Below are 16,527 nucleotides of genomic sequence, written 5' to 3' on the forward strand. Positions count from 1 at the left end.
AGCCTACCACTGCTCTTTCTTTTAAATGGACATTAGGAGGTGAGCCGGTGTCAAGGCGTTTGTATTGATTGCTCTCTCGTGTCACTGTAGGACCTGGTCATTTCTGACGCAACTGCAATGACGGCCACAACCCCCAGTGGTCAGTCTGACCGGCCTAGACAAACAGAGAAGGGGTAGGAGTGAGAGCTAAAAACAGTGTGATGTTTACTAACTGATAGCGTACGAGCCCACATTCCTCTGGTTAAGATAAAAGCAGAGCTCTGGGAAGCAGACTGGGATTCGAGCAGAGGAAATACAGTGCATTTAGAAAATAAAACAGTTGAATACTTTTCACATCTTGCTGTACTGCAGAATTAAAGACATCTGAGATCCCACAGTGTGACACTGTCATCATGTTCAGTCTGACAACAACCAACAATTGCGAAGGACTATTAAAATCACACACTGAGTGCCCAGCTTTAGGCTTATGGTGCTTACCGTTGGACCGTTTTAAACTTCTTCCATTTAAGAATTATGGAAGCCGCTGTTCTCTTGGGGACCTTCAATACATCAGACATTATTCTTCCTCCCCAGCTCTCAAAACGATCCTGTTTCTGAGCTCTTCACACAGATCCTTTAATGTGATGGCTTTGTTTTTGCTCTGATTTGTATTTTAGCTTGTAAAAACTTGTTCCAAATCATGGCCAGTCAGTTTGCAGATGATTTGCAGCACTATATTTGGATGCACCTACATATTTAAAGTGTCACGGCAAAGGGTAATAAAGTTAATTTTAACATTTAAATAAAATTTGCAAAGAATTTATTATAATTTTTTTTATACTATAAATTGAACTGATCAAAACAGCACTTTCGTCAATTACATTGTCACGTTAGTTTCATCATTGTGCCAGCTTAACAAACACATTTTTCACAAATGCTCTCACATAACAGCCGTGGTTTACAAGACAGGAAGTCAGAATTATCATGTGGGAGAAGATTAAGAAATGATAAAAAAAGAGAGTCTACAACAGCTTTTCTGCTGAAGGTAACAACAGAAGGAGAACACAAGGGAAAGAGTATATTTAAAGGTAAGAGAAGAGAATCTGGCCAGTGATTTGCAGCGATGGTGAACAATAAGACAGTGATGGTGGTCGTTCTCCTAAGCATCTTTGTGGCAGGAAATCAAACAAAAGGTTAGTGTAAATATCTATAATTGGTAACATTTTAAAATAACTTTCATTAATAAAACCTTGCAAATCCTTACATGTCATTAAACTTTCAATTCATATGATCACGCACATTTAAAAAGAAATCTACAAATGACTTTAACTAAAATTATACAATGATTAAAAAGCTTATTTGTTTATGCACTTTTGATTGCTAACAAATGTCATTAAACTTCAGTTCAGCTTTTTATTTCATTTACAAATATAATATAAGCACCTCACAAACTATTCATGTTAAAATATTATTCATTAACTCATAATCACAGTCTGTAAAGGTCATATGGTCTTTATTTGTTGTGTAGACTATTTTCACATCTTAACAAATCACTGATTAATTATTTGTTCATGTTTTTGAAGTGGAAACTATTCATCATTTGTAAATGTTTCTAAACACTGACTAATCATAAGTACCTTTATAAGCAGTCATCGCAATGGCAAAAGTGTCTCAAATGACCCGAATTCACCCTAGTTACACATCTTAACAAATCATTTAATAATTATTTGTTCATGTTTTGCAGTACCCAATCTAAAGTAAAAACTATTCATAATTCATAAATGTTTACTAATGATTTAGTTTCTTTATGTGCACTGGAGTTTCAGCAGCTTTAACAATGTTTTTGTAAATGGTGGGTAGTTAAATTTTGCTAAATGCTTGCTAAAGACACAAAACACATAGTAATTTGGGTTCAAAACATGTTTTTGTTGCCTCAACGCTTACATTGTATACTGCATAACATTAAACGGATATTTCTTTGAATTACACACCAACAGGACAAAATCAGTTTTTCAAGAAAGTACGTGTTCGTAATCAAAATAATGTACGGTATAAACAGACTGAACCGTGCTCCCTTAGCTTAATCAAACTGCCCCCTTTAATTTTCAAGAAATGCATGATCATATGAACTGAAAGTTTGATCACATTTTCAATTTACATAACAAACCGCTAATCATTAGGTATTGTTCAATAAGTTTATTAGTAAACATTAATAAGTACATTATCTTGTGTTTCTAGCTATTTAAATAAATCTTATCTAAAGATCTGTTAAGCATTATATAATGTTTGTTCATGGTATATTGTTGAAAGATAAGTGTTTTTTAATGATACTCTTTAGAGCTGTACTTTAATGTTTTGGCTTTCTGGTCTAGCATCTTTTGTTTACAGATGCCACTGGAAATTTTTTGCTACACTGGAATAACATTCATTCATTTTATGTGTAGTATAAGTGTTCAAATATACTGTATTTTCTTCATTTCGTTTATATCTGCTAAATCTTCATTATCTCACACTTATGTTTGAGTAACAGAAGTGAACTGTTGAGCCTCACATTAACCTGTCACTAACACTCTGTGCTACTAACTGTCCCAGGATATCAAGACACTGCATCTCGACAGAATAAAGACGCGATTAAACAGCTGACAGGTCAGGAAACATATACTTTATTTGTTTAGGTAAATACACTGCACTTTTTCATGAATAGTTTAGAAAAATAAAAATAAAACTTGTATACAATAATTAACAATGGTCAGTGAAAGCAAGTGCTTAATCTTGAGAAAACATTACTTGTAAAACTGTTTATAGAATTTTATAGGATCAATATTATATAAGCAAGGTTTCTGTGTTTCTAATGCTTTAAAAATAATTATATAGTGAACTGTCAGAATAGAGCTGCTGAGTTGTAACTATTTTAAGACTAAAGGAAAAGACCCAATGGATAACACTAGTCTCGTATGGCAGGGAGATATAAGTTTAGTGTATAGGAAAAAAAAAGACAAAATGTGTCATAATACCCAATTGTACTCTAATACAATATTTAATTGCATTTTGTACATTAATTTATTTTTCTGCAGATTTCAAAGAGCAGACCTTTATTCCAGGCAGCATTGTGACTTTACAGTGTGGTAATGTCACTGACATCAAATGGAATGAACTTATTTATATTGTGTGGAACATCAGCCTGCAAGGGAGAAAATGTTGGCTTGGTTTGGCACGCGAGCTGGACGACACATGTAAAGATGGAAAGAGGCTGTTAAACACCTCAGATGGAGTTTATTTAGTCATTCCCAGGATTTCAAGAGAAGATGAAGGATTTTATTATTGTGATCTTTCATATACAGGAGGAAGCTATGCTGTAAATGTGTCTGTGAGCGGTGAGTACAAACATGATCTATTTTAAAACTATTGAAAAACTGAAAATGTTTATATTTACAAAAACAGGTTTACATCATATGTTAGATATCTCTCTCAAACTTACACTGTAATCATGAACCAGTGATGAATCCAGTTCACTGTACAAAAAAATATTATAAATAAAATAAAATAAATAATTATAGGTTTTTTGTTTTTAGTTCCCCAACTTTCCACCCAGCTGGACAGTGACATTTATCAAAGGATTGCTGTCTGTCGGGCCACATACACACAAAAGACAGCACCCACTCTTCACTGGGAACCTGCCCTGAACTTTTCCTCCAATGTCAGCTCTATCGAGAAGCATGGCAGGTTTTTTACTGTGGAGAGTCGAGTATATCTGCTGGACAATGTCACCATCAGTGAGCTCAGCTGTGTGGCCACATACTCCTCCGAGTCGGGCTCGGTTCAGCACAAGAGCACACTTCATCTTAATCAAAGTGAGTACACCGTAGATGAAAAGAAACTGAGAACTGATTTCATAAGTGAGTCAGTATAAATCATGTTCCTCTCAAGCTCAGTCAAGTTGGATTGGGACCATTAGTTAAAAGACATTAGCTCTCTCAAGAGATTTTTGACCAATATATAAATATATACTAAATTTAAAATCAATTTTTTTGCTTTGCAATTATGAGGTGTGGAGTGTAGATAGATGTGGGGAAAACATATAATTTCAAGAATTAACTAAAGGCCATTAAAAGTCAAAATCATAACGATTAACTCAACATACATGTGGAGACAATGCTTTGTGTAAAAACTTCTTTTTTTTTTTCTCTCTGGTGTCATTAAATATGCAGGCTCTCACACACATATATAGTAAAAGACTACACACACACAACAGCGTGTTAAGATACTGTTCATCTAAAGTTTCTCATCATTTGAATTAAGAGCTATGACTGTAGCTTCTATCAGTGACAGATGTTTTAGTAATGGTGCGTACAAGTAGTCACGGTTTCAAAATCTTCACGATTTTGAAGATTATAATGACGTAATGCGTGTAGTGCATTCCTGAAGGTAATCGAGGTGCGTGTTCATCAGCAGCACATGCAGGTCAAAGCACACGCATGCGTCCTGATACTCTCCAAAATGGCGCTAAGGTAATGCGGAGAAGATTTGTTGAACACAGTTGACGCCCATAGCCTCGAGGGCAGAGCACCGACATGTAGCACCACTGCACTTCAGGCATGGGCGTACGTTTGGTCTCAGCTTTGGTGGGGACACCCCCATTGATCCCGCCCCCACCTCTCTCTCCAACCTTGCTTCCTGTCTCACTACTGTCCTATCAAATCAAGGCAAAAACTGCTAAATTAGATCTTAAAAAAAACTAAAATAACTTTATTCAGCAATATATATATATATATATATATATATATATATATATATATATATATATATATATATATATATATATATATATATATATATATATATTGCTGAATAAAGTTATTTTAGTTTTTTGCCCACAACGTAAAATTATGGTTGAACCTCTGATGTCACTTGACTATTTTGTTGATGTTCTTTGAATGTGTCAGTTGTGTTGCTGTTTATGGAGGGTCATTAAGCTCTAGGATTTCATCAAAAATACCTTAATTTGTTTTCTGAAGAGGAACGAGTATTTAATGACAGAATCTTTTTTTTTTTTTTTTTTGGGTGAACTATCCTTTTAAGTCTTATGAGCTTTCCCCATTTAAATTCTTTTCTAATTCTCCAAATATGTCTGGGCCCCTATAGGAATAACGTTTTGTCTCAGAATGAAGTAAGAAACTCCCCCAAAGAGGTGAAGAAATACAGAGGATAATCAGGATGTGGACAACAAAAACGGCATGATAAGAAAGTGAATCGAAGGAGTGTGTTTACCTGAGAACTGCTGACATTTTAACAGAGCATCTGAAGAATTACAGCAACAGAGGGCATTAAAAGGTTTCCTTTTTGCTTTCTTTTTTCCCCTCTTAATTGAAGATGCAATTAAAATTTTTAATTTGGCCTCTGAGTCAACAAAAAATAGTTTAAACATTTTGCTTGTGCTATCTTACTTTTGTATAAATGCAGCTTGGGTTGATATTTTGTCAATGCAGTGACCTTTGTAAAGCTTTAAGTGTGACTTATGTGTCCAAAGGCCTTTGGGGGCAATTGTAAAACGAGCAGTTTAACTGAGATGCATGATAAAACACAGTACCAAAAACTATTCAGGTCTTCTTTTTCCCTTTATTTATGGTAATCTGATGTGATTTCATTTTTTGCACTTACGCAATAAATTACAAAGCCATTATTGTGTGTTTGCGAATGAGAGATTATATCTGTTCAGAGTGAGGTCAGGTAGCAGCATTTCTCACCGGGTAGCTCACCATCAGCACTTATTAACTAGTTAACTTGATGAACTCATTCAGGAAGTCACTCAGCAGTCCTAACATTTCTAACCCACTGTCTGAAAACCAATTCAGCTGAGTCTGAACCATGAGCATGGTGGCATATTATCCTACAAAACTGAAGAGATTGTGTTACAGTACTTAGGAAAGTAAGCTAGCAATGACTGCAGTCCAGGATAATGTGACTTTCTGGAGGGTCATGAGATTCACCGAAGACAAGCCTAGGTTTGTTTATACTGAAAGGGCCTGAACAAAAGATTTGCGTCATGAGAAAGCTGGATCCATTCATACACAACAGGAACAAATATTCTGAAATCATTTGACAGCATGTTACATATTGCTAAGATTTAACAAATAAAGTAAAACAATTAAGCATAAAAACATTCAAATTACATAAAACACTGAATTATAAGTCTAAAAACAGTACAACATAAATGCAATATAAAGTTGTGATTTTAATAGATTTATCAGGAAAAGTGATGCTGATCATTTGACAGATAAAAACTCTTATAAAACTGCAAGACTATTAATCCAAAAGTGAAAAGTACACCTTGTAAACAAACAAACAAACAAAAAACATTAAATAAATACAAGTATATGACAATAAGGAAACCACAACAAAAGTTTGCTAAAAGAGAATATAATATATATATATATATATATATATATATATATATATATATATATATATATATATATATATATATATATATATATATATATGATGATGAACTGATGAACTGCATGAAAAGGACTGCATATTTATAGCATATGCAGATCTATTAGTAAATTGAAAACGAGGTTTACACACACACACACACATACACACATCTCTATCTCTCTCTACATACTGTACATACAGTGTCTTTGTTACAGTGTAATTACACATTTAAGTACTGAGTAACATTAATCTACATACTATATGGTTAGGGTTTGGTTTAAGATAATTATGCATAATATATTGTTATTACTAGAGTATGTACAAGTAACATGCACTAAGGACACCATCAAATAAATAGTTACCATACATATATCTATCTATCTGTACTGGTAGCACTTTATTTTACAGTCCTGTTCCTCATGTACATACTATGTACTTATTATTGTAATCACAATAACTATGTAATAACTAGGTACTAACTACACTACAAGTACACTATAAGTACATGTAAGTACACATACTGTAAAATAAAGTGCAACCCAGATTTTGAATGTCTTTATAAAGAGAACAATCCAGAAAAAGCTCGAGAGTGTCTAGGCAAAACCTCACTTACGAGTACACCTCCATTCTTGACATTTAATGTTAATGTGGAAAGTAACCTAATTTGTCCAAACTCTGAATTCTCCAGTGACGCTGAAATGCGTACGAGGTAATTCTTTACGACACCACTCGGGTCAGAGTACGCAAGACAAGGACACTGGACTGCGCTGGCCTGCCTCTGGAGAACTTGACACTCATTTCCCCTCTCATTTGCACATTATGACATTTCAGTCATCTGACATTTTTTTCTGCTAATAGCACAGATGTACAAAGAACTTCTTCCACCATTTTCAAAGGTCATTCACAACTGTTAAAAATATAGGATAACTCATGAGGATTTCTCTTCGGGGCTCTAACTGAAAGAAGGAATCCACAATGATACACTGGAGAGAAAATAATATCTACATGATGTGCCAGTAAACAACACAGCTGAGGATAAACAACATTAAGAGCTTCATTGCCTTAACATAAGTGACCCCTGCAGGGCATTCTCGGTGTAGACAGAAGAACATAACTACCCTTTTAGCACAAGATGACAATTATCACAGTGGCTAAAGGATATTTAGAAAGGACATTATTAAAATGACACATTAAAAACTGCAGGCATCTACAGGTGTTTAGATTGACAGTGAGTTGGGCTTACTCTGAATGCATTATTGTGCTTTACGATTTTAAATATCTAATATAATAAAGCTGAAATGGCAGATTAGCAAAATAACAAATTTGCTATGTTATACCTCATTTGATGTACTGTATGCAGAAGACGCTGTAAGGATGCATTGAGATTTTGCTGTCGAGCAAACATAATATAACAATAAAAATTATTAACGATAATATTATGCAGTCGATCTGTAAAAATATATAATAATAATTATAATAATAGAGCATTGAGTGCTACAAGTCCCAGTTCACATAATTTCCTACAATAATACAGTAATATAAGACACTATAACTCTCTGCACCCTCCAAACACAAATAATTGGAATATGAGCTCAACCAACTAATTTAGAGATAAATTTTTTTCTGTAATTTCATTAACTGCATCCCAAATTCCACTAACCTCAAGAATAAAACAAAATGTAAGTCACTTTCATTTGCAACTTGTCTGAAGCAACTGTTGAAGTCTTGCTAACAAACGCCACCAAGCGTCTTCAAAGTGCAACTTCGTTACTCGACCCTGTGGCAAACGTTTCACAATTCGCTCATGAATATTAATTAGCTTCTGCGTTCTACCGAGACACTCTGTTAGAAGATTGTGGAGCAACGTCACTGCGAGGCAATTAATATTCAGAAGCTCGGTCTCCGCCATAGAAGCGTCACTGGTCCTGTACAACTCACTACAACACTTTTACCCGAGTAACTTTTCTTACAGCCCAGACGTTTATTTTTGATGAAAATATATAACTATTAAAAAAAAACGTATTTATATTGCTCTGCCAACCTCTTAAATGCGTGTGAAAAGATGTTGAACCCTTCTTCAAACGGAGAGTCTTCTCGTGTTGTGAACTATGTTGAGGAGTATCTGGAGCTGGTCGAGACTTTGCCGCTGGACCTACAAAGATGTGTGTCTCTCATGAAGGAAATTGACGCCAGTTACCAAGGTGAAAGCTTTCAGACTCTCACATGTAGCAGAAGTGTGAGAGAAAAAAGCACTGCATTGTTTCTGCAATGGCTGTTAGTGTCACACTAGCTACGTTAGCTGGCTAGCGGCTAACCGTTAGCACGTGAAACTTGCAAGTTTCCCCGCGAAGCGCGATTGAGAGGTCAAAGCTGCAAAGCTGAGCAAATATAGAGCGATACATATCCTAAATTTGTAGAGGTTTCTGTGAAATCACTACACATATTCCGTTTGGGTGGAGTGCGGAGTCTTGCAGCTTCTACAGCGCTGTTAGAATAATTGTGTAGCTTGAATTCACAGTTGTGTTAGTGTTGAGTAAATAGTCCTTAAAATGTTATAAAGACAAAACTTACACGTATCATATGGTCAGCGAATATGCCTGCTGTATATAAAACCTCTAACATTAACAGGAAATAAGCTACAGCCAAAACCATTGTTTTTAATCCATGCTTTGGTCAGTTTTATGATTTGGGATATTTTACTTCCATAACATGTTTTCTTTAATAAGACTAGTGGAAAGAAAGCATATGAAATAAACATGTAAGCATTTATTTGATTACACGTGATATAATTGCATGTGTAGATTTCAAGTACTATTATTTTAAGGCCATGTTTTCTTTTCTTTCTTTTTTTTTTCTCTTTTTCACTGAGCCAGAAATCTCTGTATAATTGGCACTTACATATTCCAAAACTTTAGAGTTGTATTCAGGTTTTACAGAGGCGTGCTTATACAATTCACCTTGTAATTACACGTTTTATGTAGAAAACAAGATCCCCTCCAGGGTTTTTGGTAAGTTAGTGCTGAAAAGAGAAATCCAGAATCACTTCTGTTAAAAAAATGTTTTTCCAATTTAGAATTTGGTTCTAGAAATGTATGCAAAACTAGACATGTTTACTTCGATAATTCCACGTGTGTATATTTAATCAACAGTCAGCCTCGCACACCTGTAAGTAATTTATTGGTGCAAAAAAACAACAACAACAACAACTTCAAAACCAAAAAGAAAAGTGTCTTATTCATTTGGGGTGTCTTGTCTTGAGACTACAATGCTTTGAACACTGATTTTTTTCAATGGAGGTTTTAATGATAAAAGTGTATAGACTGACATACAGTAACAGTAAACATTGTGCCATTATCATTGCGTTGCATTAATTCAAAGGCGTTGATCTTACAGAGGTCCTCAATGAACTGGACGAGGCTTATGAAAAGCACAAACAAGAATCAGATCCCGTGCAGAGGCGGCGTCTGCTTCACTGCATCCAGCGCTCTTTGATCCGCACAGAAGAACTCGGGGATGAAAAGATCCAGATCGCAGGCCAAATGGTGGAAATGGTGGAGAATCGCAGTCGGCAGCTTGACTGGCAGAGTGAGCTTTTCCAGGCATGCCAGGACTCGCCGGAGAGCACCGTGTCAGTGGGCAGCATCCCCAGTGCCAATGCATCTGTAACTATGACACCGGTCTCTGCTTCGATGCTCTCGGTCAGTAAGCCGAGTGCAGATCGGAGACGAGATGAGACCCCGGCTTCAGTAGATAAATCTGGTGGAAAGCGTTCACGAAGGCAGAAAAATGGTTCGGAGAACCGGGAAAACTCCAATTATGGCATGGAGCTTAATGAGGAGGTTGGTTCAGGTGTGTCAAAAGAAAAGAAGGTTAAGACCTCATCCACGTCATCAAAGAAGAAGAAGAGGTCGAAAAGCAAGCAGGACAGGGAGCCGTCGCCGACAGACCTGCCTATCGATCCCAATGAACCCACTTATTGTCTGTGCGAGCAAGTGTCTTATGGAGAGATGATAGGTTGTGATAATGATGAATGCACTATTGAGTGGTTTCACTTCTCCTGTGTTGGCCTGCACCATAAGCCCAAGGGAAAATGGTACTGTCCGAAGTGCAGAGGAGACAATGAGAAGACAATGGACAAAGCATTAGAGAGGTCTAAGAAAGAGCGAGCATACAACAGGTAGTGTCAGGTGTAGCTGGTTGCCATTGTTCTATTCAGGACTGTAGTATCCAGTTTTGAGAGAGGCCAGGGTCTGTGATGTTGTTAAAGACTAGAGTTGGTCATTTGTTAGTAGTTATATATTTAATAGGTTCACTTAGCTTCTCAAGTTATCAGTGTTCTACAGCATTGGAAGTATTCTGTTCATCCAACTACCAGACAGTGTAATGCATTTTCAACTATCAGTTTTGTATTTATGCCTTGCATAACTGTACATATTTTCGTGTATAATAAACCATGCTTGATGGAGAGCTGTCTCATGCTAATAAGAAATGAGTTTGTTTCTTCATCACAACAGGTTTGGAGAAGTTTAGCATCACATCATTTATTCACCAGTGGATCCTCTGCAGTGAACGGGTGCCGTCAGAAGAGTCCAAACGGCTGATGAAAACATCACAGTAATCCATATGACTCCAGTCCATCAATGAACATTTTGAGAAGTGAAAAAATGGGTGTTGTTTGTAATAAATTAATCAATTAAATATTTTCTCTTCAAATTGTTGCTTAAAGGCAAAATAAAAATGAAAAACCCAGTTCTAAACAAATGCGTTGATGAATTTTGATGTGAGAGGACGACGGGGCAAGGATTTAAAAAAAAAAATGGATTACATAAAAGTTTTAGCGAGAAGTGAAAATCCCTTGTTGGATTTGTTTCTTACAAACAGCTTTTTACTTAACATTATGTTAATTGATGGACTGGTTTTGTGTGGCTTATTGTGATGTTTTTACCAGCTGTTTGGACTCCCATTCTGATGGCACCCATTCACTGCAGAGCAAACATTGGTTAGCCAGTGATGTAATGCTAACTTTCTTTAAACTGTTTGAGATAGAAACAAAACTCATCCGCATCTCGGATAGCCTGAGAATGAAAATAATTTCAGGACATTTTTATTTTGGGGTTAACTGTTCCTTTAAAGTACATTCCAAATGTGTGAACCAGAAATTTGTTTTGGATATGTACTACGTTGCATTATTTACTTTTCATGTTTCTAGAATGGTCCGAATAAAATTTTGTGACCCCGTTTCACCTAACTTGCATTAAAACTGCATTAAATTCAAAAACATTAAACGGAATGAGTGAAGATTCTTATGTTTTAGTAAATTGGTGTAAAGTATCAGTTACATAACTCACAAATGTAGTTTCACCTTTTAATTAAGTTCTTACAAGTGCTGGAAAATGAGATTGCCAACCAGTGCAAAATCTGTACACAAAATTTAGATGTGTTTTTGTATATACAAGAGATTAATAGAGGCAAGGACACACTCAGGCATTCATGCATGTAACGGGGCATACGTCTGTAAAGATCAAGGGCTTGGAAAAAGACCTGAACACATTATTTCACTCGACTGATTGGAATAGTGATGCAAGCCACGAAAACATTAAGTAACTGCAGTTAACGTGTATCTCTGTAGGATTTGGGAGGATATTTTTTAACTTTGTGTAATTCCAGCAAATCTCAATTTTTTTCCCCCACCACTAAATATATATTTTATACTCCAAACCATATTGCTATTTTTTCTTTCAGCATAATTTGATAATTTATATAAACTCTCATGCCTGTCTACCAACTTCTTAGATGTGTTTCCAGTGCATCTAGAGATGCTCATCACCACTGGTGTGGTAGCATGCCAACCCTCCTCTGGCAGTGCCAAGAAGAGTCGTGACTGAATCAACATAGCGAATGCTAATCCAGAAGAATGGAAGCAAAACCAAAATTAAGTGTACACTTTTAACTGCTTTTTGAGTGAGATGGATCCATGATATTAAAATTGACAAAGCACCAAAAACATTTTCATCAACACCACTATGACTTCTGTCTCTCAGCGAGTCAAGAATCCAGATTAGACTGCCTTGATTGACTCAATCATAATGCTTTTTTAAAGATGCTTATGCATTTAGCAAAAAAGAAAAAAAATCACTGCATGTTCACGCCATATGCACAATTATTCAAGCGTTATTCGCCAGGCATATTAACCACTTTCGCTGATCATAATGAGGGTTAGAAATCAGTCCAGGCAAAAATGTGGGAGAGAAATAAAACAAAAATCACATCTTGCATGAGTAAAGTGCATGAAAACTTAAAAATGGAGATTTGAAAAACTATCCCCAAACAAAAGGAAAACAACATTTCAGAGAGAATGTGGTCAACTGTCCCTCCAGCTCTGCTCTACAATAGCTGACACCCGTTTCTCATATTCCCGTTTGTTTTCTTGATACAGTTGTGCTGCCTGGCTGTTTGCGGGGCTGTTGGGATTTGGCTCATCTAGAAGGGACTGTAAAGAAAGAGAAATCAAAATTAAGGCCTCAAGAGTATAACAAAAGTGTGAGTGTGTGCGATTGCCAGATTCAATAGTGTCCACAGGATACGTGAAGCAATTTGTTTAATATTACAAGGACTATAAAACAGTTGATTTAACATACTTGAATTGATGTCAGAATAGAAGAAACATCATAAGTTGGACTCCACCGATTCTGAAGAATATCTAGGCAGATACTGCCATCAGCATACACTGTGAAATACAGCAAGAAGAATCAAGAATACATGCATGACTCATGATAAAATTAAAAACTTTCAGTATGTAGAAACCAAAACAACAATCCCTCCCAGACCAACAGATTACAGAAAATACAGTAACTGATGCTTTGAACATCTTAGTGTATGAAGACAGTTACTGTCAAAGAAATATACAATCAAGCATAAAGTGTATTAAATATTTTTGCTAAATCTAAAACTAATTTTAGCAACAACAACAACAACCTACTACTATTAATAGACTAATTGACTGAATGTAACAGTAGCAGATTCTGTGTGGGAATGTACTACAGAAGTAGACTGTTGAAAGCATATTAGAGAATCAGGGTCAGTTTCCCTTTGACAAAGCTTCTAATCAGAGACAATCAGGAAGTATCACACACACCATTTGGATGAAACATCTTCGAAACAAATCGCACAGTTGGGGGCTTGTTTGGATATTCCTCTGTGAACTCAACTGTGAGTTTGAAGGTACCTTGTGTGCAGAATAAAAACAACATTGTATCTGTAATTTCTGACAAAGAAACACCTTTTACTCATTTTCTTCACACATGCATTTAATCATGCTGGAAAGGTCAGCAGACAGACACCTACCATCTTCAAAAGGCGTTCCCTCTGGACTGCATGTAAAAACGAGAAACGCAACATTAAGGTCAAAGGTAGGAGGACGCTGACATGGAACATTCAGGTACAGTACGTTAACCATGAGATATATACACACACAAATATATAAATACTAAAAATAATACATTTATAAAATGCATTATTTATAGGACAAATTATATTGTGTTTTGTAATTTATATGCAATTTATTTCTGTAAAGCTAAACTGAATTTTCAGCATCATTCCAGTTCCAGGGTCACATGATTTTTATGAAATCATTCTAATATGCTGCTCAAGAAACATGTATTATTATTATTATCATTATTGAAAACAGTTGAGCAGCTTAATATTTGTGGAAATTGTGATAAATCCTTTTCCAGGATTCTCTGATGAATAGAAAGTTCAAAAGATAGCATTTATTTGCAATAACAGTGACACCATAAAACAATGTATTTAATATGTCTTTGCTAACAAAGTATGAATTTATTATCAAATGTTTTGACCCCAAAATCTTTTATAATCCCCTCATATCTGGATGTTTTCCATGACCGATTCTCTCTGTCCTCACCCGAATATAACCGCGTTCCACACCATGATGTTGTTCTCTGAAGGAGCTCCACTGACCCCGGCTGGAGGGTCCTCCTGGAGTCTGGGGGACCAGAACATCACACTCAATCAAACACACACTGTACATCAGTTTCAATCACATTCACTGATTAGAGGAAACACCTAGAATATCACACGATTAAGTGTGGATTCTGGTTACGTTACCTAATAAAAATACTAGAAATACAAAAACATTGGCTAAATAGTAAGTTAGTAGTAATAAAATCACACTTAATCATAATCATAACTTCACTAACCGGCTTACACTAGCTAGCCAACGGTTAGCTCATAAGCTAATATACACGTTAATTAGTTTCTAAGAATACAGTGTAAACAGCCAATGTGATGCTAACGACAGACTCAAAGGGATAAGCACAACATTAAATGACGTTTTTTAATAGTTTACAGTACGTTTAATAATCGGCAACCTAACTGGGTGCTATGAAGCTAACTAACGTTAGCTAGCAAGCTATTCCACCAAAACAACCACATCTATCATTTAACAGCTACTCACCGCTTAAAATCTCGCATTAGTCGCCTTCTAGCTGGAGTAGACATCTTTAACTACACCAAAAAAAAATCGTCAGGGGTTATTTGTAGAGCCTAATAACAAATGTTAAGGTAACTGTATGTCAGAACACTGATGATTAATAATCCTTTTTGAGTCCAAGACGTCTTTTCACGAGACTGGATTATACCATCTGTCCCACACAGGGGAGTGTTTGCGACTGGAAATACAAATACTTCTTATGCTGTGTTCACACCAAACGCGAATAGAGCGTCAAATTCGCGTCTACCTCGCCTAGTTTGCCGCTTGACCATTTTGAGATCATTCGCTTCATTCGCGCGAGTAATTCGCTTCATTCGCGCGTGAAATTAACTTCACAACAGACGCGAATTCGCGTCATGGGGGGGCTTCTGCCAGCTGAGTTCACGCAGCATTTTCAACCGCCATTTTTATTCGGATAATTTTCAAAATATTACTGTTATTGTGTCATGAAATGTAGTTTTAAAAGTATTTCAGGCGAGAATGTAGTTGTTTTAAACTCAAATATGCGGTTTATTTATAATGACAGCGTCTATTTAAAAAATGTGTTTCGCCGATCACGGAGATGAGCTCCATGCGATCAGCGGGAGCTCCGTCATCATGTATCCGCCGAGAGTAGCCTTACCTCGGCTAGATCTTCTGACATTTGCCGCTGGCTCTGATGTGTCTGTAGTGGTTCAAGATAAAATATAATTCGTTTGGGGTAAAATGAAACGTTTCTTATCTTTGGCCTATATTCAATTTATCTATTAATATGTTTTATATATATATATAGGTCATTTTTATTCCAGTCTCTATAGAAATATGAACTTTTGTCATATAGCACCGGTTGACTGCTCACTGACAACATCTGTCGTTCCTCCTTGTTGAATGAGTGGAGAAGGGTATTCCTGCACAACCGGAGGCTGCAGGAACATACTGTTGAATGAGTGACTCCTAGCAGGCTCCTGATTGGTTAACGCGGCGCGAATTGACGCCAAAGTTCAAATTTTTCAACTCGGGCGGCAGACGCGAATTCGCGTCAAACGCTAAATGCACAAAAAGCACCATTCGCGCGAAGCGCTCTATTCGCGCGTCAATTCGCGTCATTCGCGCGAACTAGACGCGCGAATGAGGCGAATTCGCGTCTTCCGCGCCGCGCTTAACGCCCCATTCGCGCCGCGAGACCTCCAGACGCGCGTAAACGCGCCTTTGCATTGACTTAACATTGAAATCATTCGCGCCAGACGCTCTATTCGCGTTTGGTGTGAACACAGCATTACAAGATGTATTTAAATACATTTTGTGTTTTCTTTTTAAATGCTTAATGTTTTAGCAGTTCATTTGGAATATTTATGTCTTAATATAAATCATTTAATAATTTGCCTGAAGTTAGTCTCTGGCTACGTTAATAGCAGAAATCCACCTATTTGCCAGGCCGTTGGTACAGTCTTAGTCGGAGGAACAGGCCCGGTGACGTTTCTGTGGGAGGAATGAGGTCACGACAGCCATCACCCTCCTAGTGGTTAAGCGCGGGAAATGCAATAAACGACGTACTCTGTCGTGAAGGCGATTTCATAACAGCTATGAGTTCCGTTTTTAGTCACTTTCGCAATCATGTATTC

At 36.5% G+C, this 16,527-nt stretch overlaps 3 protein-coding genes across 3 annotated transcripts; 2 read left to right on the forward strand and 1 right to left on the reverse strand.

Annotated features, from left to right (window-relative positions):
- Positions 1-36: 36 nt before the first annotated feature.
- Positions 37-5,576, forward strand: LOC127965326 (uncharacterized). Its single transcript, XM_052566095.1, has 5 exons — positions 37-1,172; positions 2,572-2,625; positions 3,054-3,353; positions 3,552-3,830; positions 5,122-5,576. The coding sequence occupies exons 1-5, from the start codon at positions 1,103-1,105 to the stop codon at positions 5,148-5,150; spliced, it is 732 nt and encodes a 243-aa protein (XP_052422055.1). The 5' UTR covers positions 37-1,102; the 3' UTR covers positions 5,151-5,576.
- Positions 5,577-8,278: 2,702 nt separating this feature from the next.
- Positions 8,279-10,884, forward strand: LOC127965229 (inhibitor of growth protein 1). Its single transcript, XM_052565922.1, has 2 exons — positions 8,279-8,618; positions 9,811-10,884. The coding sequence occupies exons 1-2, from the start codon at positions 8,480-8,482 to the stop codon at positions 10,596-10,598; spliced, it is 927 nt and encodes a 308-aa protein (XP_052421882.1). The 5' UTR covers positions 8,279-8,479; the 3' UTR covers positions 10,599-10,884.
- Positions 10,885-11,768: 884 nt separating this feature from the next.
- Positions 11,769-15,059, reverse strand: LOC127965230 (ubiquitin-conjugating enzyme E2 A). The gene is made up of 6 exons (XM_052565923.1): positions 14,891-15,059; positions 14,339-14,419; positions 13,762-13,787; positions 13,553-13,642; positions 13,056-13,144; positions 11,769-12,907 (listed from the first exon to the last, which is right to left on the reverse strand). Exons 1-6 carry the CDS (start codon positions 14,932-14,934, stop codon positions 12,779-12,781), a joined length of 459 nt encoding a protein of 152 aa, XP_052421883.1. The 5' UTR covers positions 14,935-15,059; the 3' UTR covers positions 11,769-12,778.
- Positions 15,060-16,527: the final 1,468 nt, after the last annotated feature.

This window comes from Carassius gibelio, chromosome B9 (genome assembly GCF_023724105.1).
Source record: "Carassius gibelio isolate Cgi1373 ecotype wild population from Czech Republic chromosome B9, carGib1.2-hapl.c, whole genome shotgun sequence".
NCBI classification, from domain to species: domain Eukaryota; kingdom Metazoa; phylum Chordata; class Actinopteri; order Cypriniformes; family Cyprinidae; genus Carassius; species Carassius gibelio.

What these genes read in the sequence shown, in the direction of transcription:
- LOC127965326 (XM_052566095.1), top strand. Translation starts at nt 1,103, where the DNA reads ATGGTGAACAATAAGACAGTGATGGTGGTCGTTCTCCTAAGCATCTTT. An exon ending in CGCGATTAAACAGCTGACAG is followed by an intron (nt 2,626 to 3,053) that starts GTCAGGAAACAT and finishes ATTTTTCTGCAG; the next exon opens with ATTTCAAAGAGCAGACCTTT. An exon ending in TGTAAATGTGTCTGTGAGCG is followed by an intron (nt 3,354 to 3,551) that starts GTGAGTACAAAC and finishes TTTTGTTTTTAG; the next exon opens with TTCCCCAACTTTCCACCCAG.
- LOC127965229 (XM_052565922.1), top strand. Translation starts at nt 8,480, where the DNA reads ATGTTGAACCCTTCTTCAAACGGAGAGTCTTCTCGTGTTGTGAACTAT. An exon ending in AATTGACGCCAGTTACCAAG is followed by an intron (nt 8,619 to 9,810) that starts GTGAAAGCTTTC and finishes TTGATCTTACAG; the next exon opens with AGGTCCTCAATGAACTGGAC.
- LOC127965230 (XM_052565923.1), bottom strand. Translation starts at nt 14,934, where the DNA reads ATGTCTACTCCAGCTAGAAGGCGACTAATGCGAGATTTTAAGCG. An exon ending in CTAATGCGAGATTTTAAGCG is followed by an intron (nt 14,420 to 14,890) that starts GTGAGTAGCTGT and finishes CTGGTCCCCCAG; the next exon opens with ACTCCAGGAGGACCCTCCAG. An exon ending in GGGAACGCCTTTTGAAGATG is followed by an intron (nt 13,643 to 13,761) that starts GTAGGTGTCTGT and finishes TCTGCACACAAG; the next exon opens with GTACCTTCAAACTCACAGTT.